Source organism: Chenopodium album, chromosome 22 (genome assembly GCF_948465745.1).
Source record: "Chenopodium album chromosome 22, dcCheAlbu1.1, whole genome shotgun sequence".
In the NCBI taxonomy this organism is placed as follows: domain Eukaryota; kingdom Viridiplantae; phylum Streptophyta; class Magnoliopsida; order Caryophyllales; family Amaranthaceae; genus Chenopodium; species Chenopodium album.
Genome location: NC_137855.1, coordinates 38,655,966 through 38,665,216, shown reverse-complemented (window position 1 = coordinate 38,665,216; position 9,251 = coordinate 38,655,966). Strand labels below are relative to the sequence as shown.

Genomic DNA, 9,251 nt, shown 5'->3' with positions numbered 1-9,251 from the left:
TAAGTATCATATGTTATTTCATGTAAACAATCACCAACAACACAAACTGTCCCCCAATCACCCTATTTTGGGGTCAATCACTATATTCTTGGTCTAGGTCCCAAACCTCAAAAAAAGCACAATAAGGGAAATATGGGATGTAAAAAGTGTTGAAACCCCATTTCCCTCATATTCCCAACCTTTTCCCCATCTTCTAGACTGTTTCAGCAAATTTTCATTTTTTTTGCCAACTACCGCCTTTTTTCCCATATTTACCCTTTTTGGGGCCCACAAAAAATATTTTTTGAAAAAATAAAAGTGTCAAAATGTAGATTAATACCCAGTCTTTAGATTCCACCAAAAAAGAGGGTGTTATTATCACACTTCACAAGTTTTGACCCATTATTGTGTTATTGTTAATTGGGTGTTCATTAAAATTTTACAAGAGGTACAATATTAAGCTCTATAGGGGAAGGTGGGCAATACAATGTTGAATAGCTATAATATAGTTATTCAATGTTGATTCCTTCTCTGGACCTGAGGTAGGATGTGTGCATTGCCAGACGCTAGGAAGAATGCACACAAAAATCTCACCTAGGGCAAGGCAGAAAATATGACGGTGTCATAGCTTCGAGGCCGGGAATGTTGACCCGGCCATATGCTTGGAACGATGCAGACGCGACCTCGAATCTATGAAGTCGATATTGTTCGCCTTGCCTTCGACTAATCGTCCCACTGTTGATGTTATACTTTATGTTAGTTTAGGGTGTTTTTAGCTATATTTTCTCGTAATGACTTTTTGTTATTGCAGGACTCGTAGTTCGGGGATTCACTCGGCGAAGTAGTGGTATAGTATAATGCGACAAATATTCGTTGATGGAGAACCTATGTAAGTTTGGGGATTCCAGCTTTTGTTACCGTGGGAAACCTTGGCGAACTAATATAACACCATCTGTTGCCTTATTTCAGTTGTCTACAAAGGGGTATCCGCGAAACAATGAGGAAGTAGTGTTTAGGGTGGCTTGATGCGGACTATAATCAAATACAAGTGATAACGATTAGTATTATTGATATAGATAGATTATTTTTTCAATTAATAAATTATTAGTGTATTGTGTGGCTCGGATGATGCCTCAATATGTTACTTCTAAAATCATGACCATATTTTTCATTTAGTGGGACTACAAAATTTTACCTGTTCTTTTCTTTATCTTATTTATTTATTCCACAATCAAATGAGTATTTTAAAGAAATCAAAGATTGACATTATCCATAAAATCAGTTAAACAATGATTGAACTTATCCATAAATTGTTTTTTTTAAAATAATAAATCAATAATGACATCGTACATTAAATTGACGGGGCATTTTTTTAATGAGGAAGCGACACATAGAATAGGGAGAGGGGTTGATGGTGTCAGTAACATTTAGTTTTAGCATTAGTTAATGAATATAGATTTATAATTACAGTTTCAATAAATTAGATCTCCTTACGACTCATACAAGTGTGCAACGTAGAGATTTTTGAGGAGAAACATTCATTATTTTTGTTGCAAAGTCCCGAGAAAAAACAAATTTAAATAAACTACTCTTTTTTTTTTGAAGACTAAATAAGATACTAAATATTATGTAAATTTTACTAAAATAACATCCAACACGAACCTAAATATAAAATATTATTCCTAAGCAATTAATAGAAATTTATAATAGTCACATAATTAATAAATAAGTACTAACTAAATATGGAAGATAAAACTAGGTTATGAATTTAATTTGGATTAAGAAAAAAAGAAAGTAAAAAAAAAAGTTGAAAACGTTTTTGCGGTCTAATTAAGAAGCATCCACTTGTAATAATTTATTAAGTTTTTCTAATTAATTAACCATCTAAATGTTATGTAAATTTTACTAAATTTGTGAATTAAACATCTAAACAAATTCGAATTTTAAAGAGAAATTAATAAATTTATATCATTCATTCTCAAATTTGATCGAAAACTAAAGGAAGGAGACTAAATGAGAAGAAAGAGCTAATTAAATACCCAAATTAAAAATGCAGATTTCAACGTTTTTATATTGTTTCCTATCAATTCTTCTTTTTTCATTGTGGCAAGTACCTACCTTTGCTGCCCCTAAGGCAAGTCTTCAACCTGATTCATCCTTCAATTCCTTTATGAGAAATTTGCCTTATTATAAATTTATTACTTTATCTGTTTCTTTTTGATGTTCTTATTTAAAGTTTGAGGGAGAAATCAAGGTACTTCAATCACAAAAGTTACTCTCTTGATCTCTCTAAATACTAAGAACTTTATTATTATTTTTTTTCCTATGTAACTTATTTATTTTTTTTTATTTTTAAAAAAACTTATTATATTGCTTATATTCTTGTTAATATTAAATCAAACCGATCACATCCCTTAGAAAATACTTTTTTTTTTTTTGAAACACCCTTAGAACATACTTAGATAAGAATCATTAGATCAAGCCAGCGTATTAATTTCTACAATACTAAATATCTTTAATTTTGTGTTATATAATATTGTAATAGTAATTAAATATTTAGAGAATATAAATTGAGACAAATATACTAGACCTCGATCACTTGATAATGTTTCGCCTCATACAATATTGTAAAATTCAGTCAATATATTATATATAAATCATACGTGATACATGCACTTCAATTCTAGTAAAGAGAACAAGTTCTTAAGAAAAGTTACTCATGCTATTTGTAAAATGTAAGTTAATTGCTGATCAACTTAAGCGTAGAATGAATAATATAATTAGCGTCATTAATTGTTCTCATGGAAATGCAGCACTACATTATCTATTTGGCATCTCACCATGCAGAACCTCGTTTATCGGCTAATCCCGATAATGTTACAAACTCACATCATGAATTGATTTCTTCTGTGTTAATGAGGTACATCTAATGTTTTCATTTCCTTCAAATATATGAAAATAGCTACTCCCTCCGTCCCAAAAAGAACGACCCATTTGACCAAAACTTTGTCCCAAAAAGAATGACCCATTTGCATTAAATCACCCACCAATTTGCTACAATATTTATGCAAAATTAGCTTCCCCATATAAAAATTTGATTTTCCATGTTATTTTATTACTTTCTCTCTCTATTTTTTTACAAACTCTATGTAAATTTATCTTTCCAATATACTTTTACTTCGTTTTACTTAACTTCCTTAATACCCACATAATCAACCCAAATGGGTCGTTCTTTTTGGGACGGAGGGAGTAGAATCACATAAATAAATCACTCATTTTTATTTGTTTAATTTTAGAACATCATTTTCATTCTTTTCATTTGATGATGAATATATGCTTGAATTGCACAGTGATTTAAAACCTTCAGAAAGGATCGTATATTCATATAATAAAATATTTAATGCCTTTGCTGCAAACCTGCATGAAGAGGAGGCCAACGAACTCGCAAGTAAGACATAAAATCAAGATATATTATTCATTGATTTATCTTAATTTTCATGCTTTTATTTAATTTTACATATACTAGAGAGATCCATTCTCTTAAAACAATGCAAGCTTACATGATTTACTAGTATATTTTTCACAAATGATATTATATTGATTGTGTATTTTAAGAGAGAAACCTGTCCTTTGTCTCAAAAAATAAAATGTAAGAAGGACTAATTAATCGTTTATCCTTTAATCTATTTTTAATTTTTTCAAATGCAGAACATCCTAGCGTAGCATCCTTAATTGAAAGCAAGCCAGTAAATTTGTTTACAACTCGATCGGTGGATTTCATTGGATTTCCAAATCAACATACAGATGACTATACCATTGATGAGTCCATATGGAAGAAAGCAAGCTTCGGAGAAGACACAATTATAGGACACATAGATTCCGGTAAGTTTTTTTTTTTTTTTTGAGTTACTCAGTGAATTTATTATCTTTTGCGCCCTAAAATTTTGGGGGCCCTGTTCTGTGGGTGAGAAAAACCGCCCAAGAGACGAGCCTGCTTTGTTTGCACTTTAATATTATTAATTAAATCTTATTTTTACTTAAATGATTCTTTTTTTGCTATTTTTATTGAACCTAAATCATTTAAACCGCATATAATTTAAATAAGGTGAAGTGAATAGAGCATAATGTTAGTCAAAAATGAATTTTTAAAATATTACTTGTATAACAAGTCAAATAAAAGGAGTATTATTTAATAGAAGTTCTAATATAGTCTCACTAACTTTATTTATGTATATTAATGTGTGACAGGTGTGTGGCTAGAGAGTCAGAGTTTTTCAGATGAAGGCTTTGGCCCAGTTTCCAAAAAATTCAAAGGAAAATGTGAAAATGAATATGATCCAACATTCAAGTGCAACAAGTATGGTTATCGATCGATATATACCATTTAGAGCTTGTTCTCTTCACCTTATAAAAAATAAGTTCATATCAGTTCAAATAAATTACAATAAAATCAAATAAATTTAATAGGTCTAATAAGTTTAATAAGTTTTAATAAGTTCCATAAATTCTAATCAAGTTTAATAATAAGGTCTAATAAGGTCCAATAAGTTTCACTAAGGAGCAATAAGTTTTAATAAGTTAGCCCAATAAGGAGCAATAAGTCTCAATTATATTGGGATGAACATAGACTATATAGGGCCTGTTCATATTTACTTATTAATTTCAGTTCAGTTCAATTCAGTTCAGCTCCAATCAGTTCATTTCAATTCAGTTCAGCTCCAATCAGTTCAGTTCAGTTCAGCTCCTAATTTCCTTCGTTCATAAAATATTCATTTCAGCTCAATTCAATTCAGTTCAGTTCAGTTCAGCTTCAATAAGTTCAGTTTAGTTTAGTAAATGTGAATAGGCCCGTAATACTCCATATTGTGATAATTAGATTAGATTTTTGTTCTCTAGATCACCATGCATGAGTATTATTGCATGTAATTATATTTAAAGTAACAAATTAACTATTTACAGGAAGATTGTAGGAGCTAGATATTTTTACAAAGGGATTAAGGAAGAAGGTAGGTTAGCAAACTATACCTTCAACTATAAGTTGACTCCTGGAGATATTAAAGTAGGGCATGGCACTCACACCCTATCTACTTCCGGAGGAAATATTGTCCCCGGAGTTAGCTGGGATGGATTAGCAAACGGGACTGCGAAAGGCGTGGCGCCGAGAGCACGTCTGGCTTCCTACAAGAATGTTTGGCCTCCTTCAGCTAGTTTTCCAATTGCAGGGAATGCAATGGATTTTGTGGCTGCTTTTGAAGCTGCCATCGATGATGGCGTAGACTTAATCAATTTATCAGAGGGAATATTTGTTAAAGATAAGAACAAGTATTTTGATAATGATCCTGTTGCTATTTCTTCATTCCATGCTATGAAGAATGGCATCCTTACTATTGCTAGTGGTGGAAATGATGGACCTACACCTGGGAGTATTTATAATTCAGCTCCGTGGATGTTAACTGTTGCTGCTAGTACTATTGATAGAGAATTTTCGGCTTTTGTCGTACTCGGTAACCATCAAAAGATCAAGGTTTGTTAATCATTAATTTTTGGAAAATTTGACAATTACCACCTTCTGTTATGTCCATTTTAGCAATTACCACCTTCTATTTTTTTTTTGAAAATTACCACCTTCTATTTTCAAAAACATCAAAAGTCACCACCTTCTTGCCCCCCCAACTACCACGTGACGTCATTTTGGGCCCATTCTTTCCCTTCCCTCCCTATTTCCCTCACATTTCTCATTCCTATTTGGATTCTCATCTCCCCTTTCACTTTTTTCCCCCAAATCACCAATAATTGTTCGTCAATTTTGATTTGGAGGAGTGAATTGAAGTGTTTTTGATTGTTTGGGGGAAATAAAAGTGAAAGGGGGGATGAGAATCGAGTTAGGAATGAGAAATGTGAGGGAAATAGGGAGAAAAGGGAAAGAATGAGCTCAAAATGACGTCACGTGGTAGTTGGGGGCAAAAATGTGGTAACTTTTGATGTTTTTGAAAATAGAAGGTGGCAATTTTCAAAAAAAAAAAATAGAAGGTGGTAATTGCTAAAATGGACATAACAGAAGGTGGTAATTGTCAAATTTTCCTTAATTTTTCCATATAAGTGTTGTTTGAATTATAGACATTGATAGTGGCGGATTCAGAATTTTTGAGATGGCCTTGAAGACTGGTTGTTAAACACAACCGATCTCTTTTAGTTAAAAAAAAAGTGCTGGCATCTAAGAGATCAGTTATCTATAATAATAGATCTCTTTGATTGATTTTTTATAAAAACTTTAAAAATCTTGAAATTTAAATTGTTTTTTTTTTTGGGACGGTGATATGCACGTGCATCAGTGTTCAATTAACCACTGGACATTGATATTATTACATACATGTGACGACTAGAACAAATTTTTTTTTATGATAACATTCCTATTAATACTCTACTATTTCCTACTTAAATGGTGAATGTCTCGCATACAAAAAAGTTAAAACATGACAACTTTATATAGGCGAGGCAACAATTAACTTTAAACTAGTTATTATTCTGATAAATACAATTACACAAATATATGTGATTCTTTTAATTATATTGCATACATTATATTGAAATTAAAATTTAGTTGAACAAATGCAGGGTTCGCCGATATTTGGATGAGAAAACAAATGACCCTAATAAATTCTATCCTATAATTATTGGCGCGGAGGCTCGTATTCCTACTGCTAATTACATTAACGCGTGAGTTAATTTAATGATTTTTTTAAAAGCTTTGATACATTTCATATTTACAATATTGTTGAGTACTGTTCATTTGTGTGTGACGTTTACAATTGATCTAGTTTGGTGTGTCAACAAGGAACTCTAGACGCAGCGAAGGTGAAGGGAAAGATGGTAGTTTGTCTTAACTCGCACAATGAAACATACGAACTTGAAAGTGTACGAAGCATTGAAGCTAAAAATGCAGGAGCTATTGGGCTTATCTTAGTAGATGAAAATACCACGGTAATTAGCCCTAGTAACCCTTATTCGGTTTCCACGGTGCACATTAGCTACCTGGACGGCGAAGCACTTTTTTCTTACATCAACTCTACAAGGCAAGAATAATTTAATTTCGTATATATTACCATTTTTGTTTCATAATATAGTTCTTAATTCTAAGCTCGCCATCAATCATTTTAAAAAGTCATTTTTGTGAAAAACTACCTTATAAAACACTTTTTTTTTTTGCGAGAAACTACCTAATAAAAAAAATGTTATAAGAAACTATCTTATAAAAAGGTAAATGTTGTAAGAAACATACCATTGGTGGGAAAGTCACCTTTGACTTTCATTTTCCGGCGTTGAACACATCATGTGCCAATCATGTGACTTTAAATTCACCATATTCCTCCTTTATTCTTAATTGGCACATGACATGGTCAATGCCGGAAAATAAAAAGTCAACGATGACTTTTCGACCAAAGATAGTCTCTTACAACATTTACCCTTTTATAATGTAGTTTCTTACCACGTTTTTTTTAATTAGGTAGTTTCTCGCAAAAAAAGTGCATTATAAGGTGATTTTTCACAAAATGTCCTTTTAAAAAGAGAATTTAGAGGTTAAATAGATTAATTAGGATTTTATTAGTTCAATTCATTCATAAATACTATCCTGATATATGCGTGCTTACGTACGTGCACTTATGGCTTATTCTTGTACTAGTATCTTATTTGAACTGGTTACCCTCATGCAATGTTCTTTACATAAGTTATTTGGACAATCAATTATACTGATTGTTCCACTATACATATATTCAATTGCTCAAAGAAATTATGTAAAGAACATGAAGGGTAACTAACTGTGTAGACACAAAATCGTGTCTCCTCCACAATAACACGGTGATTGAATAATCAATTTTAACAATTCACTAAAACTATATCATATGCAACAGCTCTCCAACTGCAACAATTACCGACGAAAGGACTACAATTGGAGTAAAGCCTTCACCAGTCATGGGTTCATTCTCGTCACGAGGTCCAGACAGCATTACCCCAGGAATTTTAAAGGTTTCTTACTAACACCCGTCATGCTAATTAAAAGTTATTTAACAAATGTGCATCACAAATTCTCATATGTGACTGGCCACATAGTGTGGTCAACCATCATGAGGGTACTTCGTTAAGTGTTATAAGGGTTACTCGTTTAGTTTTAAAGGGGTTATTTCATGAGTGTTATATGAGTTACTCAGTCATTATTATAGAGGTTACTTGGTCAGTGTTATAGGACCTACTTTTTTCTTTTACAAGCGGCCACATGGTGTGATTAACTGCACACAAGTGTCATTTATCTTATCACGTTTGTCCATGCACACAGCCTGATATTACAGCTCCCGGTGTAGATATTCTGGGTGCTTCTCCTCCGAATATTGCGAATGCTCCATACATCATGAGATCCGGAACATCAATGTCAGCTCCTCATGTCACTGGCATTGCAGCTTTTATTAAAAAGTTACACCCTAATTGGAGTACTGCAGCTATCAAATCAGCAATTATGACAACAGGTACACAATTGCAGCTCTTATTTGAATTGATTATGAAGATTAATGAGATGATGTTTGTTAACCCCAATTTTAATCAAGTAAGTTGTGTAATCAATTAACTAATTCCACGACTGTTAATAATGCAGCAAGTCCCCTAGACAGTAAGGGGATGCCAATACGTGATCATGATAAGGTAACAGAGGCAACACCTTTTGCATACGGGTCGGGTCACATGACACCCAACAAAGCAATGGATCCTGGGTTGGTTTATGACATGAATCAATATGATTACCTTAACTTCATTTGCTCGCGTTCTCATAACAGTACAACCATGATGAATGCATATATTACCCACCATTCTTATAAATGTCCGGCCTCCTTTAATATCTTGGATTTCAATTATCCGTCCATAACTATTCACGACTTTTCTGGCCATGCCATTGCTACTCGAAAGTTGAAAAATGTTGGAAAACCAGGTACCTACCGGCCACGAATATATGCACCACCCGGGGTGTCAATCGTCGTAGAGCCTAAAAAATTGGTGTTCTCCAAGAAGAATCAAAAGAGAAAGTTTAAGCTTATCTTTACGGCGGATGTTAAACATCTTCCTAAAGATTACATATTCGGAAGTTTGGTTTGGTCTGACGCTAAACATGATGTAAGAAGCCCTATTGTGATCAAGGCCAAATAAAGCTAAAGAATGTTATCAGGCCAATTTTTGTTTTACGGAGTATAAGTTATTGTAGCATGTACACTATTAATTTTTTGTCTTAC

General features: G+C 32.7%; 1 protein-coding gene across 1 annotated transcript; it reads left to right on the top strand.

The window, feature by feature from the left end:
- The first annotated feature begins 671 nt into the window (after positions 1–671).
- On the top strand, positions 672–9,168 carry LOC145604381 (subtilisin-like protease SBT5.4). The gene is made up of 11 exons (XM_081660293.1): positions 672–734; positions 2,793–2,899; positions 3,330–3,427; positions 3,688–3,861; positions 4,228–4,336; positions 4,939–5,503; positions 6,581–6,696; positions 6,798–7,052; positions 7,890–8,004; positions 8,312–8,498; positions 8,624–9,168. The coding sequence occupies exons 1-11, from the start codon at positions 672–674 to the stop codon at positions 9,166–9,168; spliced, it is 2,334 nt and encodes a 777-aa protein (XP_081516419.1).
- The last annotated feature ends 83 nt before the right edge of the window (positions 9,169–9,251 follow it).